We start from the raw sequence: 18,593 nt of genomic DNA, 5'->3' as shown, positions 1-18,593 counted from the left end.
TTCCACAGTGGCTGCACTGGTTTACATTCCCACCAACAGTGTGGTAGGGTTCCCTTTTCTCTGCATCCTCACCATAATTTGTTATTGTGGCCTGTAAACTGTAGTATTCTTAATTGAGAAAATAGTCTCAATTTTAAATTTCTTTGTTTCAGAACATGTAAATATTTTTCACCGGTATTGTCTTTTTGCCTCCATTCAGGGTATTTTTTTCTCTTTGACAAATTTCTGAAATAAATTGTTTATGATCTTTTGAATGCTTCAAGTTGAGATGCCATAGAACTGTAGGTAAACCTTGTTAATTTCATCCCATTCCAGGAAAGAATATAAATTTAATTGAAAATGACAGCTCCACCAGACAATTCCTACCCAAAATTGAGATATTCCAAAATGCCATTATGGAATTTCAAAATGCAATAAACAGAGCTCTCGTTTTATTTGTTTAGTTTTCCCTTCCTCGAGAGATCCGTTTCACAGTATTCTTAGTTACACAGTTTTCAATGATTGCAGTTTCTTAAATATTTAAAAATTGCATGATTTAAGAGTTTTTAAAAGCAGTTCTACAAAGGTTCACGCTTTCCTAATACACAGGTTTAACACATGCTGCAGTCTTATATTCAGAATAGGCTTCACAAGAAATGATCTTTTTACTCTGAATACACAAAAGTGTTTGTGTATTTTGATAACTTTAGCTTTATTTTCCATAGGCAGAATATCACAGCTCATTTTAACAAAATTATGCATTGTGTACACTATAATTCTAAGACTATTTCTGCTCCATGGGTTTCTTGATTTAATTAAAACACTTTTACCAGGAGGCTGTACTTTCACCAAAATTGGTGTTTGAGTATCACCACAAAAGCACACCAGTTTACATTCAGCGTGGGGCTTTCTGACCGCGTTTACTGTGACATTTACAGTCATGTCGGGTGTTTCACCTTCAGCAAGTCAAAGTCATTTTTCATTTGAAACGTCTGGTTGACACCGATGTAAAACTGGTGCGTTAGCAGTTGTGAGCTTCTGCTGATAGCAGCTTACAAACAGCTGTTGCTGTGTCTCTCATGTGTGCCTTATGAACCTTAGCATGGGAAAAAGAGTGAAATTAACATAGAGGAACCACCTTTTTATCTAAATGAAAAGTCATTTTTTCCACACCTGTATGTAAATATCCCTGCTGCTGGCAGCCTCACTCTTGGCCATACTCTTTAAAGAACAACTCACTGTTGAAAATGCTGGTGTTTCTAAGGCGGACCTGAGGCTTTTAATTTTCATATGGCTGGAATTAGCACCGTGGATGGTCAGTGTTGAGAAACGGTTTATAGGGACTTCCCTGGTGACACAGTGGATAAGAATCTGCCAGCCAGTATAGGGCACACAGGTTTGATTCCTGTTGGTGATGAAAATGGGCTTCCCTGGTAGCTCAGCTGGTAAAGAATCCACCTGCAGTGCAAGAGACCTGGGTTCGATCTCTGGGTTGGGAAGATCCCCTGGAGAAGGGAAAGGCTACCCACTCCAGTATTCTGGCCTAGAGAATTCCATGGACTGTATAGTGATGGTGATGAAAATACTGTAGGTGATGATATCACTTTTTTAAAAAACATCTAGGGGGATTGCTGAGCCAACCAAAACATCAGGGTTAAACTGTGTTACCCCAGATAAATCCCGCCTGTGACATTTCCCGTGACCACCCAGGCCCGGCAGCCTCCAGCCCCTCTGCCTCCTCCTCCCCCGCACTCCTCACAGGCAGATGGGTACTCACTGTCTCCTCCTGCATTTCCCTCACACATTTTCATTCACAAGTTCCCTTCCCCAGGAGAAAAACATTCTCCTAAGCTTCTTTTGGGGTGATAGAAATGTTCTGTATAGTGATTTTGGAGGTGGTTTCACAAGTGTACACACCTGTCAAAACTCACGAAATTGCACACTTCAAACAGGAGCAGTTTATATTATATGTAAATTAAACCTCAATAAAGTTTTTTTCATGCACTGCAGAGAATTTAATGAAAATGTGTGTGGAGTCATGTCTTTATATGTTGGACTAAGGTAGCTGCCCATTTGAGGGACTTGCCTGGTGGTCCAGTAGTTAAGAATCCACCTGCAGTGCTGGGGGCATGGGTTCGAGCCCTGGTCAGGGAACTAAGACCCCGCGTGCTGTAGGGCAAGGAAGCCCACACACCATGACTGGAGAGCCTACACGCTGCAACAGAGATGCTTTGCGCCACAGCTGAGACCTGACAGGGCCAAATAAAGCACTTTTTTTTTTTAAAAAGTATCTGCTAATTTGAAAAGTCTTATGACAGTAAAAGAAAATAATAAATATTGATTTCCTGAGTAAAGAACATTTTTATCAGTCAGCAAAATTTTAGCTTGTTTCCTGAGAGAACAGGGGGTTCTGTTTCTCATAACTTGAGGCAGAATAATTTTTAAATCTCCCATTTGTATATAATTTGGTTTGCACTTCTCTGTCTTTGAAGGTATTTTTTTATGTTTTAAAGAAATTTAAGGTACTTTGTGACATATCAGTGTTTAGAATTTAATATTAAGAGTGTTTCTCCCATGTAGCTAGTTTCTGGCTGTTTTCTGCATTTGTGGATTAAATCCATAGATAAGCAATAGAGAGCCATGAGCAGGGCAGTTTCATTTCCTTTCCCACCACTTGTCCTCGGTAAGTCACTTGCCCACTTCACGCCTGGTTTTCTGACTCTAGAAGACGTTGGTGCTCGGCCACTGTTTGCTGTGAGCTGTGACATTCATGCTCTGTGGGTGAGTGGAGTTGTGAGTGCCCAGCGCATCCCACGGCTGCTGGAGTGTGTAGTATTGTCTTTCTTCCCACAAATCCCAGGCCTGGTGCTGACAGCTTGTTTTTCTACCACAGGGGACCATCAGCGTTGGCATCGATGCCACTGACCTTTTTGATCGCTATGAGGAGGAGTATGAGGATGTGTCCGGAAGTGGCTTTCCACAGATTGAAATTAACAAGATGCACATATCACAGTCCATTGAGGTAAAGTGCACAGACACGTCCCCCTGTGCAGGGGGCTTGGGTTAACGAGGTGCAGCACAGCACACAGCTGGAATGAAAGTCTGCTCAGGGTTTTCTCATCTTTATTCATGAAAGGATGCAGTTAGCCACTGGAAAAACGAATAGCTCCAGTCACAACCTTGTTTATCCTGCTTTCCTGACCCACATGTTAGCGGCATGAGTACGGGGTGGGGGGGTAGGGTGGCACTTAGCTTCAGGGTCTCGGGGCTCTCCAGCAGGTGGTGGAGAGCCACCACCACGCTCATGGTCTAGGAGAAGTGGGAGCCAAGGTCATGATGATTTTAGGAGCAAAACCAGATCTCTGGGAAATTCCAGGAATGGGTCTTAGTTTGAAGGCACATGCTCCTGTGTGCTGAGCCCTGGGGTCATCTCTCTGGCCAATGTTGGGACATAGCAGTGTTGGGCCATCTGCTGACGGTTACGGCAGGTCTCTGCCCCTTCAGCTCATCCACTTCTGCTCAAGTGCATCAGCCTGGAACGTGAAGTCCCAACTCAGGGAAACTCTCCCCCTCCTGGGGCTTCCAGTCAGTCAGTGTGGTCGCAGGCAGGACTAGGGAGTCCTGGACGTCCCCATGGGTGATATCACCATGGAGCCTGATGCTGAGGGGACGCTGGAAACCAGCATCTAGCCCTACATTGCTCCTGGTTTTTTGGAATTTGCACGTTCAAGCTTTTGCAAAACCTGATCGTGGTGGCCAGGTGCCGTTCAGTGGCATAATGGGAGAGAGGTGCGGCAGGCCCACATCCTGCCCACTCAAGCCACAGACACACATGTGCTTCTGCCTCACACTCAGGGCGCGTTGGGCAGACTGCTGTCCTCGGCACTTCCGGTTACTTCAATTACTGTATTACTGGCTGATGTCATTTCCTAGGCACCCCTGACAGCTTCAGACACAGCCATCCTCTCTGGAAGCCTCTCAACCCAGAATGGGAATGGAGGGGGTTCCATTAACTTCGCACTCAGACGAGTCACTTCTGCAAAGGGCTGGGGAGAGGTAAGCACGCCAGCAGGGGGTCGGGTTGTCAGCCACAGAGCCCACCCTCAGAATGACCTCAGTGGCCACATCGGGTGTAACAGGGTGCAGCTGTCAAACTTGTATCAACTGACGGTCCCCACTAGAAACCTGTGTCTCACATCTGAGGGGCGGGCTGAGCCTGCCGGGCAGCTCACAGTCAGGACAGAGCAACAGGATTCCCCTGGAGCTTCCAGAAGTCTGGAAACTCAGCATCTCTGTTCCTTAAACAAGCCTGCAGGCCCTTCCCTTCTCCTGCACGATTCGGAAGGCGGGTCACCTCCGTCTCAGTGCGCTGGTTCGCTGCTCGGCAGTCATTAAACAGCCAGTTCTGCCAAGCAAATTGAGCTGCATCAAATTAACATTGAGGAGTTGCCTTGAAAGTCACCCAGGCTACTAATGAGGCAGCCAGGATCGGCTGGACTTCATGGCTGTGAGAGCAGAGCCGCTGATGGGTTTCACGTCAGACCCCTGAGAGCCATCTCCAGTCACCTGTGAGACCTGCAGACGGGGAGGCAGAGCAGATGGGCCCGCACAGGAGCCAGCACTGCTCGGGTGGGGCCGCACCCGCTGGCAGAAGGCGGTGTGCGGATGGCCCCAGCTAGGGCGACGGGGACCAGGAGCCCACAGCGCTGTATGGGGAGGGGCTCCTTGAGGAGACTCACCTCACTGAAACCTTCCTCCTTTGGGTCTGTGCACATAGTCATCTCCCTTTGTCAAAAGTTAGAATGAGATAAAATTCTTCCTGCCCCTACTTTTAGAGGCCTGGCAAGGGCTGGTGGCTTTGAATTAAATGAAGAAATTAGAGCCAGAAGCGCTTCCTGAGACCTTGGTTACTGCTGTGAGGAAAAAACCATTAATTCTTTTTCCTTTTTTTTTTGAACAGTTAGAATTTGGAGCTGGGGATCTGCAGGGGCCTTTATTTGGCCTGAAGCTGTTCCGTAATCTCACACCAAGATGGTAAGTATATCGAGACAAATGCCCTTTGGTGGTCTTTGTGGATTTAGACCAGAGCCTGTGTCTTTTGCTTGTCAGGTCATCTGGAGTCACCTTCTCTGACCTGCACGGTCACTGCGGGCAGACCCTGCCACGCTGGCACGGGGTCCGGGCGGCGTGCTCGGTGCAGAGAGCACTGGATTGGGCAGTGGGGTGGGAGGGGTCTGCTCTCGTCCCAGTCCGGGGCCAGGCCCTCCATGGTCCTCAGGTTCCTGCTCTGTGGGGATGAGGCCCCTGCCTGGTCCCGTGGGCTGTGAGCACCATGATGTGACGCCCTGGAGGGAGTGCACGTTCACAGAGAAGGGGGCCCTGGTCTGAGTCTTTATGCACTAGTGGGTCATTTCTTTGTCGCAGAGAACCGTTTCGGATTTGGAGTGGGGCTTTACCAAGCAGTGAGGCAGTAAGTGAAGTAGCCTGTCTACCTGTCTCTCTGGTAGCTTTGTGTTACGCCAGAACATTAAACTGCCCCGACCCCAGCTTCATCTTTGCTTTTGCAGTGATGTTGCACCCCTAGCACTGTCCCCTGTAGGACACACAGGTGTCCTTATTCCCCATTAGGGGTACCTTTGTGAGCTCAGGTAGAAGAACTGGAAGGAGGATAAACAGCACGTTCATCTGGGGACTGAAATGCAGCTGAAGGAGTCCTGGAAAGGAGCACATGTCTGAAAAGAAAAGCAGGGCTTCCCTGGTGGCCCAGAGTTTGGGAATCTGACCACCAGTGCAGGGGACGGGTTCAGCCCCTGGTCCAGGAAGATCTCACATGCCATGGAGCAACTGAGCTCACAAGCCACAACTACTGAAGCCCATGCTGTAGAGACTGTGCTCCATGACAAGAGAAGCCACCACCGTGAGAAGCCTGCATACCACAACTCGAGAGTGTGCTAAGTCGCTTCAGTCATGTCCAACTCTTTGCAACCCTATGGACTGTAGCCTACCACGCTCTCCTGTCCATGGGATTCCCCAGACAAGAATACTGGAGTGGGTTGCCATGCCCTCCTCCAGGGGATCTTCCCAACCCAGGGATTGTAACATCTTTTTTAAAAAAGAATAGTATTTCATCCCCAGTCAGATGTTCATGTACGAGCCTACCCTCAGTTCCTGGTAAAGGCAAGTGTGCAGAGCCATGTGATGCACAGAGTGAGTGGTGTTGTGAGAGAGGGCTTGGCTTCTTGACAGATGGAGATGGAAGCTGGTGGAGATGAGCAGAGTCCCATGGAGAGATGAGCGGGACTTCCAGGCAGAGGGCGTGGGGTGAACCAGATGCCCTGGCTCGGGGACCCCCCCACCCCGCCAGGGTTTCTCTGGCCTCTGCCAGACCACTGGGTCTGGGACGGACACAGGGATTTAGGCTTTTAACCAGAACTTCCGGTGGGTGGTATGTATCCATATCAGTGTTGTCCTAACCTTGCTGCTTAGGATTGTCACCTCCCGTGCTGCAGCTTTTCCGTGTCTGGAATTGAATTTCATCATGGTGCCTGGTTTATCAGACTTGGGATCATGAAGATTTATAGAAAGAATACTAGCTAATTAATACTCTATCTGCTCTTATGGGTGCCCAAGTCCCACGGTCAAATTACTTCCAAGTCCAAACTGGTGACTGTTGGTGGGTGTGGAATCGGCCCAGAGCCTGGCAGGCAGCCTGTGGGATGTTCTCAGTCTCCCCGGGCAGTGCCTGCCTTACTGCTCTCTCCCCAGAGTTCATCTCTCTCTAGGACACGCTCTGTAAGAACACAAAATCATATTACTTTGATTAAGCAGAGATCTCATTCTTTATGTTTTGATTTTTTTTAAATGTTGCTGCCTGACATCTCAGGGTGACTTTTATCTGTCCTCTATCTGCTTGCCCCCCCCGACTCCAAATCCCACTGTGGCCAAAGTAGAATAATGGAACCTGTGTCTGGTGTGGCTGGAGTGTCAGATAAATGAGGGCAGGCTTGGGTTGGGGGCCCTATGGAGAGCAAGGGGTTGGTCTTGGTCTCATTCGTCTGGTCTTGGGAAGAGTTTTGTGTGCACAGGTGCAAATGTCATTAGTTACTGCATGTATTATTATTTTAGTGGCAAAAGTGAGACACAGATACCCAGAGGAAAGTGAAAGTGAAAGTCTTAGTGACTCAGTTGTGTCCCATCTCTTTGCACCCCCATAGACTATAACCTGCCAGGCTCCTCCATACATGGGATTCTCCAGGCAATAATACTGGAGTAGGTTGCCATTTCCTTCTCCAGGGGATCTTTCTGACCCAGGGATCGAACCCAGGTCTCCTGCGTTGCAGGCAGACTCGACTGTCTGAGCCAGTGGGGAAGAGCTTAGGAAGGAGAAAAACTAAACAGGCATCCATCTAGTGAGGGCTGCTCACTGGAGACCAGCTGTTTGCTCATCTTCTAGTAAAGTTCTGTGAATCCCTTTGTTACTGAAATGAAATACCCCTGTTTAACCAGAAGGTGGGGCTGACTCCCTTGGAAACAGAACTTCACAGGCCTGGCAGAGGGACAGTTTTCTAGCTTTTCAAGCAGCTTCAGTCAGTACTTTGTGGCTGTGGGTGCTCTTCAGCCTCACACGGTGGCTTTGGAAACTACACTGATGCCTGCCCACCGCCCCCCCAGAAAAATGATTCCATTGGTCTGGGGCGGGCTCTGGGTGAGAGGCACTTAGACATGGCCTCACGTTAGCACTGCTTGACCTGCTTTTCCATGCCGAGTCTATAAGTCAGCACACCTGGGGTGGGAGCCTGCAGGTGGTTCTAACTTGCAGCAGAATTTGACCTGCTGGTTTAGGAACGCAGACACACAGGTGCCTCTGCAGTTGTGGCTGCAGTTGGAATGGGATGGGGTGGGGGGATAAGTGGACTGAGTCCCCAGATCACCCTCCTGCCCCCTTGCTGGGAGCTACCTGGGAAGCTGTGGGAGTGATGGTGAGCAGGGTGGGGACTGGCGGAGAGGACACAGCCAAGCCTGGCAGCAAGCCCAGTGTCATCCAGGGCCCTTTCTCTGTGTATCCCCCCAGCTTTGTGACGACACACTGTGCCCTGCAGTTTTCGTCCCGCGGCATCCGGCCGGGCCTCACCACCGTCCTGGCCCGGAACCTGGACAAGAATACGGTGGGCTACCTGCAGTGGCGCTGGGGCGTCCAGTCAGCCATGAACACCAGCATCGTCAGGGACACCAAGACCAGCCACTTCACCGTGGCCCTGCAGGTGAGGACAGCTCGGGGGACCCTCCTCCTGTCCCTTGCCCCCCACCCCCAAGTCTGTTGCCTGCAGGGCCAAAGGCAGGTTCTATCCATCCACCCTCAGGAGCTGAAACAGGGTTGTGCTCAGGTTCCAGGGGAGCTGTGTTCCACCCGTCATAAAGTGAGTCTTTTCTGCTGAAGGCCACAGGATCAGGGTCGGGGTGCTGTGGTGGCCGAGCAGGAGCTCGAGGCAGCTGCTGCCCTGTGAGAATGTGTGCTCGGGTGCAAGAGTTTTTATTTTTCCTGAGAAGTCAGAAGACTGGGTTTTTAAGTGAAATCTCCCAGTTTGTAAAGATTAAGCTCCAGGTGGATTTTTATACACCCTGTGGGACAAGCCCCCTGCCCCAGACAGTGCTCGGCCGCCGGGTGGGGTAACCCCCTTGGCTCAGTCTCAGCTGCCTTTTCTCTCTTCACCTCCCCAGCTTGGAATCCCTCACTCCTTCGCACTCATCAGCTATCAGCACAAATTCCAGGATGACGACCAGACGCGAGTGAAGGGGTCCCTGAAGTGAGTGCTGGCCGGGCCGACGCAGGAGTCCACCTGGTCTGTGCCGTCGGGCACCTGCTAGGGTTAATCCGCATCTCCCTTGTGAGGCTGAGGGACTTGCTACCCTGCCATCCCACCCTGAGGAGCTCGGCGTCTGATGTCAGACTCCTCTCCGGTCATTGACCAGGGGTTTCCATCCTGAACGTCCTCCCCGCGGGTGGTGGGAGGGCAAGGGAGTTGGGGATGGGGGCCTGGCCTCCGTCCTGGGTGACGGCTGCCAGTGGTGATAGGGCTGATGGGGGAGCAGGAGCAAGGGACCTGGCTGGCTCACTGGTCTGCTCCCTGCAGGGCCGGCTTCTTCGGGACGGTGGTGGAGTACGGAGCAGAGAGGAAGATCTCCAGGCACAGCGTCCTCGGGGCGGCTGTCAGCGTTGGAGTCCCGCAGGGAGTTTCCCTCAAAATCAAGTAGGTTGGACTCGGGTCCTTCTGGCCAAGGGTTGTCTCGCACCTGGTAACTCACCTGAGCTTCACCTGCGTTAAGAAAGAGCGAGCCTTTGTGTAGAATTCCGTTAGAGACGCGCTTGCTTCTGTATGGGGTGTGTCAGCAAACGTCAAGTCCAGAAGCCCAACATTCAATCAGTAAGGCCAAGTCTCTGCTTCAGAGAACTTCCTGTGCCCACCTGTCCCTACTTCCCTCCCCTTCCCTGAAATGCCCTGGGGCGGCCCCGCATATCCGCTCACCCACACGCCACACAACTCACAGTGTGGCGTGTACCTCGTGGTCCGCAGGGCAGGCAGCTTCGGGCTTTCTGCGCCAGATCCTCCCACCTCAGTGGCCTGGCTGGTCGCCTCTAAACAGGCCTCGCTCTCAGACCCTTGGCTGTCAAGGCACCCCACAGTGGTCTGCTCCAACCTCCTGGCTTCACCACTGTTGGGTGTTGGGCTCTGTGATGCTCACACAGCGCTCAGGGTTCCAGCTCCAGCCCTTGCATCCCTCATCCTTCCCCACACCACGGGGACCTCACAGCGTCACAAATGTCGCACCTCCACTCCCATGCTCCCCCACCCTCGGTCACGTGCGCCCTTCACGGCCTGCTGGACCTGGAGTCCACCCCCTCTCAGCACCTCAAGCCCCGTTCTTCTGCCGGTTCTGGCCAAAAACCCGGGAGCGGGTCTCCCAGCTTAGCTTAGTCTCCCAGCGAGTCTCCCAGCTTAGCATCCTCTCTCCTCAGAAAGCACATCCTCAGTCTGACCGTTTCTCACAATGTCTGCGGCCACTATCTCCAGTCTGAATTACTGCTCGTGTCCTCCTGACTAGTCTCCTCCCTTGGGACGCTGCTCTCCCAATGTCTCACAGCCTTCTGCTTAAGGCCCTTAGGGACTCCCTCAATTCGGGGCAAATCGGCCCCCTCAGAGCTCGCAGGATCTAGCCCCTCACTGTCCTCTCTGCCCCCCACCCGAGCCCATTCACTCCCCTCTGGCCTCCAGGCTGCTTCGGGAGCACACCAAGCCCACTCCTGCTTCTAGGCTTGGCACCTGCTGCTCCCCAGTCCCCAGGGAGCCTCACGGCTGATTTCTTCAGTTCCCTCAGGTCTCTGCTCACGTGTCACCTGATTGCCAAAACCGTCTCTCGTCACCCTGTTAAAACTGGTGGCCCTCACCTTGCCCCGAGCCGTCCACTTCCCCTTTGCCCGGTTCTTATTCTCCATTGTACCTTCTCCGTCGGACAAACCATCCATCCCTCGCCACCCCTCATTCAGAGCGCCGTAACTCAGTCCATTTTATCTATTCTCTGTGCTCCTGCCGCCAAGGACACAGCCTTGCACTGAGGAGGGACTCTGTGAGCGCGTGAGTGAGAGGAAGCAGATCACAGCTCAGCCATGGAGCTGAGGTCAAGGCAGGTCCCCATGGCCACAGCTGGCGTCAGGCACTTCTCTAAGCTGAGACTTGAAGATGCCTGAGATTTAATGAAGAACACGGAACCAGCAGATTTCTGCATCCCAGTCCCTTCTCCCCCCCCCACCTCCCACATCGGGACCTCCAGCGAGGCTCTGTCCTCTGTTGTAAATGCTCCTCCCCGGCAGAAGTCACGTTACACAGTCTGAACTGAATTCCTTTCCCAAGAACGCCGGCCTTCATCTTTGTCCGTAGGCTGCATTGTCCGAGTTATATTGGTATGTAAACCATGGTTTTCCCAGAAGGCACTTCAGTTCAGCAATAGCAGCTGCTCTTTGCTAACTTATATTTTATTTATTTGACAAATCACACTAATCTTTGAATGTTAAACCAACCTTACATTCCTGAGGCAAATTCCTCTGGATCATGACATGTGATACTTTATATACATTGCTTGATTTGCTGGTGTCTTACTAAGAATTTTTGAATCTTTGTTTTTAAGGGATGCCAGTTATAATTGTCTTTTTATTATGTATTTATCAGGTTTTGGACCAAGTTATGCCAGCCTGTTAAAATGAGTTAGGAATTATGCTTTCCTCTGTTTTCTGAAAGAATTTGTATAAGAATGGTTTTGGTTGTTTTTTTTCCCTTAGTTTCATAGACTTTAGCAGTGAAATCAACCAAGCCTGAGTTTTCATTATAGGAAGGTGTTTGATAGTGAATTCAATTTCTTTCATAAATACAGGGCTTCTCCAATTTTCTGGTTCATCCCTTTTTTTCCTCCCTTCCAGTTTTATTGAGATATAATTGACCAAACAGTGCTTTATAAGTTTAAGGTGTATGGCATAATGATTTGACTTACATACATCATGAAACGATTATTACAGCACATTTAGTGAACATTCACCATCTCATATAGATACAAAATTAAAGAAATAGAAAAAAAAATTTTTTTGTTTTCCCTTGTGATGAGACCTCTCAGAATTTACCCGCTGTGTTTCATCTTGTTTTTTACATGTAAGCACCATCACAGGTAGGGTGTAGAGGACATCTCCTTCGTTCCCTATATTTTTGCCTTTTTCCAGGATGCCACATAATTGGAGTCATCCAAGGTGAAGCCTTTGCTTCTTTCAGGAGCATCATGCATTTGAAATAATCCACACTGTTGCAGGCATCAGCGGTGTGGTCCTCCTCATTGCTGTTGGGTGCTGCATGGTGTAGATGTGCCACGGTTTATTTGTTGTGTAAATACTTCAGTTGTTTCCAACTTCAGGAAGTTAGAAATTAAGGCAGTACAGACATTCATATTCAAGTTTTGTGTGAACACAAGTTCTCATTTCTCATGGGTAAATACCCTGGTGATCTGAGTCATGTGGGAGGCTGTGTTTAACTTCATAAGAGAGTCCCAAGCCATTTTCTAAAGCAGTGGTCTCATCTTCTTTTCCCACCAGCAGCTCTGAGAGTTCTAGTTGTTCCACATCCTTCCCAACCCTTGGGAGGGTCTTTTTTTTTTTTGATTCCACCTGTTTTAGCAGGTGTTGTAGGTGTGTCCCATTGTGGTCCTCTTGATTCTCATTTACCTCCTGTCTGAGATGTTGACTGGCTTTTCAGGTGCTTATTTGACATCCTTTTTATTTTTTTTTTTAAGTGAAGTCTCTATCAATATCTTCTGTCTGTTTCATTATTGGGTTGTTGGAGTTCTCATTTTAGTGTTGAGCATTCTTCATCATTTCTGGAGTTGCTTTCGTTACTGAAGGGTCTTGTCACTGGGTATAGAATTCAGGGTTGATGGAGTTTTCTCTCATTGTTCTCACAGTGTTCTGCTCTATTCTGGCTCCTTTGTTTCTGACAAGTCATTGTCCTTTTGAACTGTTATACTCTAATGTCTCCTTTGTTTATTCCCCACCCCACACCCCCCAGGTTACTCAACTTTTTTTACTTTTGTTTCTCAGCACTTGAGTGTAACTACAGCTGATTTTGTTCTATGTCTGCTGCTTGGGGTTTGCTAAATTTCTTGCTTCTATAAATTTATGTATTTATTTCTGTAGAATTATTAAATTTACAACTTTTAGGCCATTAATTCATTAAATGTTAAATATGTAATATACTTCTTCCCAGCTGCAGTGTTGCCCCAGACTCTGAGCTCTGATTCTTCAGTCCAGTAGGAGTGCATATTTCTTTGCAGTTTTAATCCTCCTTTCCTCTCTGGGGCCCTAATTACTTCTGTGCTAAACCTCTGGTTTCTGAGGCTCTGTGCATTTGTCTTCAATCCTTTTTCTCTTTGTTCTTCACATTGGATCATTTCTGCTAAATTCTCTTACTCTTCTCTCATCTCCAATCTGATGTTAAACCATCAGTGAATATGTTATGTCTTTGAGCAGAGTTTAAATAGTTGCTCTAAAATCCTTATCTGCTGGCTCCAGCATCTGAGATCGCTCTTTATTATCTTTCTCTCATTGTATCTGGGTATGTAGCATAGATAGTTGGTATTGTATTCTAGATACTGTGAACAATACATTGCAGAAATTCTATTTTGTGTTTTTGTTTTTTAAGTGTTAATTTTTGTTTCCTTTTAGAACTTGGGTGAAGTCTGGCTGCAAACTTGGACTTACCCATGTGGCAACAGTCAAAACACAGCACCAGGCACCTGTTGGGGATCTCTGGCACTCTGAGAACTTGGGGCTCCCCACCTGTGACTTCCCTTTGGGGGGGTCCCCTCTTCCCAGATGCGATGGTTGCCCCAGACTCTGAACTCTAATTCTTTAATAGGATTGCAGATTTCTTTGCAGTGTTAATCATCCATTGTGGTATAAACTGAGAATTGCCTTCAGGCTAAAGGCTGTTTTTTTTTTTTGAAAAAGTCCAGAAGCTTACCAGTGCCATTTGGTGCTTCTGCCCTTGGTTGTTGTCTGGTCCCTGAGGATGTGGGTCACACTGGTCCAGAGTTCACAGTTGATATCTGTGGGTGACTGGGCCTGTCGGAACCACTCAGCCGTCCCTGAGAGCTGACCTGGAGGAGTGGCCACTCCTGCCTCCTTGGGCCATGTTTGCTCTGCTTAGGTGTGAGTCTGCTGCTTGCGGTCAGCAGGTATCGAGACCTTTCTTCTGTCAGACCTAGGGGCCCACTCGGGGGAGTGGGCCGTGAAGCGTGCAGACTGGGTTCTGCCTCCCCAGGTCCTGTGTGTCAAGAGGTTCTATCCTGGGTCTGGGACGCCCTCGCCCCCGCACCCTTTCCCTGGGAACCTGATTCAGTGGGCACTCGGCTTTGTTCTCTTCTCAGGTTAAATAGGGCCAGTCAGACCTACTTCTTCCCCGTTCACCTGACAGACCAGCTGCTGCCCAGTGCCGTCTTCTATGCCACCGTGGGGCCGCTCGTGCTGTACTTCGCCCTGCACCGCCTGGTCATCAAACCCTACCTCAGGGCTCAGAAGGAGAAGTGAGTTCTCAGCACGGGCGGTAGGGGCCCAACCGCCCTGTGCGCAGCTTCCCCATCTGTGACATGGAGAGGGTAGCACCCACCCCACAGGGCTGTGAGGGAAACCACCTGCGTTAATACGTGTAAAGTGCTCACTGCGGTGCCTGGTCATGTCAAGCCCTCAGTGATTATTAACTAGTTGTTATCAGTAGTAGTAGTACTACTCTTGGCAACACTTGGGTTAACTTCTGTCTACCCACATTTCCTACTTTGAGAAAGAATTAGAGTTAGTTTACCAAATTGTTGGGACTGTAAGCCATGACCACAGAAATGAGAAGTCTTCCTTTTTCTCATTCTAACCATTTCTTTGCCTGGCACTGAATTCAAAGATACAAGGCTCTGCGTTCCTACAAACAAGGCCCATGTTAACTACAGTCTTGGAAGTCATCTAGATGGAATTTATTTTGCAGTTTCTTAGAGATGATCCATTAGCACAGCATTAAACCCAAGAGGAGGTTTAACTTCATTACTTTACAATGATCTCATTTAATAGATCACTGAACTTAGAGAGTCAGGGAGAGAGGAGCCCAAGGAAGGCTCTTGGGGCCCCCCCAGCCTCTGATTCATTTAAGTTTGGGGTCCTAATTCCTCAGCAGACTGAAGGCTTGGAGCAGAGGATGTGCTGGGCCAAGGCTGCCAGGACACGTGTGTGCTGCCCAGGTCCCCGTGCTTTGCTGGGAGGGAAATACATGTATTTCATTGCATGTAGTATGTGTTGTCCCTGCCGAGGGTGTCCTGTGGTAATGCCTGGTTGGGGGCATCTCCTGAGATTCTCACCCTCTCCCCCTTTGCTGAGATTACTGCCGCGAGTCCTCCTCCTCCCACTGAGGTTGGGGAGAGCCATCTGGGGACCGCAGGACAGCTGTGCAGGCCTGGGACAAACAGATTTGCTTGAACTTGTCTTGGAAATAGTGTTTAAAGTTCTAGAACTGGGAACGCAGTAAGATTTACAGGCTGTCTGCAGGGCGCAGGTCCAGCCCGGAGCACTGTGTCCTCCCGTGCTGGTAACCCCACGTTCCTCACACGTGGCTTGTGTTTTCCTCGCCTCAGGGAACTGGAGAAGCAAAGGGAAAGCACAGCCACTGACATCCTGCAGAAGAAACAGGAGGCAGAAGCTGCGGTGAGTGCGGCGTCACCGGCTCCCTCCCAGGCCTCTGCCCTGCGAGGACCTGAGTGTGGACCTGCCCGTCGTGCAGGGCACAGACTGCATGCATGTTCCTATCCTTTCTTGTCCACGTTTCTTAGACTGGGGCTGTGGGGGGCATGCTTCACACCCTGCAGAGTGGTCTCAGGGGCGTGGGTCTCGGGCTTTTCTTCCCTGACAACCTCCCTAGTCATCTAGTCTTTACGTTATTGCCTGTGGGATGCAGCGCTGGGAGCGTCTGTCTGTGCCCTGAAGAGTCGACCCTGTTACCCTGCTAAGACATAACCAGGTTTTGTTAAAAAGTGGTGGGTGTTGTCCTCTTTCTTCCCTGTGAGTGAACTGTTTTTCCAGGACTGTGATAGCAGCGATGTCCAGAGAAATGGATAAGCAGGATCGATAGGCGCCAGGCATATGGCCCTGGCTCTGATGGAGCCTAGGGAGGCCCTGATAGTAGCGTCCTTGTCCTTTGCAGGTTCGATTGATGCAGGAATCTGTCCGAAGAATAATCGAGGCTGAAGAGTCCAGAATGGGTGAGCAGGCCTGGCCTCTCTGAGGATGGGGTGGGTGCTGGGGTCCCGCAGAGGCACATGGCTGCTGCAGCCAGGCTGCACGGGGGTGGCCTGCCAAGGCTGCCCTGCCCTGACCAGGCCTGTTCTCAGGGCTCATCATCGTCAACGCCTGGTACGGGAAATTTGTCAACGACAAGAGCAAGAAGAGCGAGAAAGTGAAGGTGATTGATGTGACCGTGCCCCTGCAGTGTCTGGTGAAGGATTCCAAGCTCATCCTCACTGAGGCCTCCAAGGTGGGCGCTTGGGGCAGATGGGAGGGTTATCTGGGGAAGAGGGACCCTCCAGAGAGCCATGTCACTGCTGTGGAACCCGTCGTACTGCTGCGTCCCCTGTGCAGGGTGCGGCCCAGGATCCAGGTTACAGCCACACTGGAGCAGTTGACTTCATCCAGCCAGCCAGCCACTCACCTGTCCATCCATTCATTTGTCCATCTGTCCATTCATTCATTGCCAACTGTCTCTTGAGCGCCTACTGTGTGCCAGTTACAGCAGCAAACAGAATATACCTCCTGCCTTTGGGAGCTCACACTCTGTGCCTTGCCTGGTTCCAGAAGGAGGAGTCCGCCTGTAGCACACAGGAGGCTCAGGGGGTAGCCAGGGTATGTGCCAGAGGTGAATTAAAGCACAGAGGAGCTCAGGCAGAGAGCCCTGGTCCCTGCATGGGTTCCTGGTCTCGCATCCTTGGCAGGGCTTCCTTGAAGATGGAGGGTGTTTTAGTGTGGCAGCGGGGCAAGTCTAGGACTAAGTAAGCAACTTGTTAAAATCCTGTTTCCTGTACTCAGGCTCCAAGGTTTGCGTCCTTCGTGGGCAGTGTCCACACTGCCCCTCCAGGCAGGTACAGACGGCAGTGCCACTGGGCTTCAGACGCCCATCTCCACTGAGAATCTGTCTGTTGCAGGCTGGGCTGCCCGGCTTCTATGACCCGTGTGTGGGTGAAGAGAAGAACCTGAAAGTGCTTTACCAGTTCCGTGGGGTCCTACATCAGGTGATGGCGCTCGACAGCGAGGCACTCAGGATACCAAAGCAGTGTGAGTAGCTGCCCCCGGCTGTCACCTGTCCTTGCCCAGAGACGGGCCCAGGGACCTCAGTGGGGGGGCGACAACCGCCTTCCTTCCATCTTTGGCCAGGGAGCCATAGGCTTGAGCATCATGACCTACACAGACCTGGGAAATGACACCCTGAGAGAGGGGTCAGCCCTTTCCCAGGTGGAATTAGTGAGCTCTTGGAAACTGCAGCCGGGGTGACTATGTATGAGGCAGACCCAGCGGCTCTGTGTTCAAGAACATGGTGATTTTTGGCAGCTCATCCTCCGCCCGGCTGCAGGCCAGGCAGCCTCTGGCCGGGCCCTGGTTGATCCCGGCTACGTGGAAAGAGGGCATGGAAACAGTTGCCTTCAGACACACTGATTTTGTCTTTTCTTTTACAGCTCACAGAATTGATACTGATGGATAAACTACTTGAGAACCCAGATTCAAAAGGGGCTGCAAAAGAATTTCCCCAGGAGTCAACAAATTTGGAAGCAGGAAAAAAAACCCCAGAATCAGATGTTTATTTTGTATTTGCATAGAAAGTGGTACCGGCTCAATTATGTGAAGGGACACACAGGTGCCCCGAGGCAACCCCACCAGGACCGGAACCGCAGCTGGGCTGGAGTCTGTTCCCAAGGATCATGTCCCTGCAGGGAAGGCCCGGCACCCGGGGCCTCAGGGTCCCTCAGCCTGCGTGCCCGCTGAGCCACCCAGTAGCTCTGTCTGTCGTGAGGTATTTATGAATACCTCACCCTCATGCCCGTGACCGTGAGCTACGTTTCCTAAAATCCACACTGAACACAGAAAACAAAACAGAAGGAGGGAAGGCGTTCCCAGGAGCAGAGTCTCTGGATCAAGTGAACGCCTATTGAGTCACCTTCCTTCTGAAATGTGACTGCGTGAATCTGGACAGGATGGTGTGGGTTTATAAATCTTTTTACCTGAGAACGCGTGGCTTTGGGAATTAAGTCTCCTTCGTCCCCTCCCAGAACTTCTCAAGTCATTCCACTGGCACCTGGCTTGGGACAGAGGATGTCACTCCAGTCCCAGGATGTCACCTGTGTCCTCGTGGGAAACCGCAATGCCTCTGCCCTCCCCCACGCAGCTCAGTCCAGGCGGCCCCCAGAGAGGTCAGAGTGGGAGCCAAGAGGCTCAAGGAGTTCTGGCGGGCTCCTTGCTGCTCGCTGCCAGCCGGTGGCATTGCTGCTCCCACACCAGGTCAGTCTGTCTCCTCTGGGCTGCCCGTACCCATTTGGGTGTCTGCTCCCAGGATCCCCTTCCTTCACACGCCTCTTTTGCGGATGCAGAGTATTTCAGGACCAGGCCCCTCCTGCCCAGCCTGGCTGTTGAACAGTCACTGGAGGAGCGGATGCCTGCCTGGTGGGGGTTCAGGCAGCCTCCGTGCGGCTCCTGTTCAATCAGGCCTTGCTCCTGACGTCGGTACCGGAGAAGTCACTCACAACCCCCTTCCTCCAGTGTTTAAAGATAGTTCAGGTTGTCCAATTCTGTAATATTTATCTCCACTTAAAAGTTCCCTGCAGGAGCTGCTGCTCTGAATGTAAATCGTGCAATAAGTGTCGAGTTAGTGGAGTCCGACCTTGACCGCAGCCTGTGCCCCTCCTGGCAGGCCGTCCCTCCTGTTGTTGAACAGGGACTGAACAGAGGACACGCTCTTACCACAATAAACCTTTCCTGAAAGCCGGGGGCAGTGTCTGTATGC

General features: G+C 50.6%; 1 protein-coding gene across 1 annotated transcript in view; it reads left to right on the top strand.

Moving 5' to 3' along the window:
• Positions 1–18,576, top strand: part of DNAJC11 (DnaJ heat shock protein family (Hsp40) member C11) — a 62,351-nt gene extending 43,775 nt beyond the window's left edge. Inside the window, exons 5-16 of the mRNA XM_043485108.1 lie at positions 2,873–3,001; positions 3,913–4,035; positions 4,940–5,013; positions 8,051–8,240; positions 8,698–8,783; positions 9,111–9,227; positions 13,939–14,094; positions 15,184–15,253; positions 15,750–15,807; positions 15,937–16,079; positions 16,744–16,873; positions 17,272–18,576. Of these exons, the coding sequence (XP_043341043.1) occupies positions 2,873–3,001; positions 3,913–4,035; positions 4,940–5,013; positions 8,051–8,240; positions 8,698–8,783; positions 9,111–9,227; positions 13,939–14,094; positions 15,184–15,253; positions 15,750–15,807; positions 15,937–16,079; positions 16,744–16,873; positions 17,272–17,297 (1,302 nt within the window). The 3' untranslated portion in view covers positions 17,298–18,576. The remainder of the gene's footprint in view (positions 1–2,872; positions 3,002–3,912; positions 4,036–4,939; positions 5,014–8,050; positions 8,241–8,697; positions 8,784–9,110; positions 9,228–13,938; positions 14,095–15,183; positions 15,254–15,749; positions 15,808–15,936; positions 16,080–16,743; positions 16,874–17,271) is intronic.
• Positions 18,577–18,593: the final 17 nt, after the last annotated feature.

This window comes from Cervus canadensis, chromosome 13 (assembly GCF_019320065.1).
Source record: "Cervus canadensis isolate Bull #8, Minnesota chromosome 13, ASM1932006v1, whole genome shotgun sequence".
NCBI classification, from domain to species: Eukaryota; Metazoa; Chordata; class Mammalia; order Artiodactyla; family Cervidae; genus Cervus; species Cervus canadensis.
The sequence above is the reverse complement of the archived record's forward strand: the minus strand, read 5'-3'. Positions and strand labels throughout refer to the sequence as shown.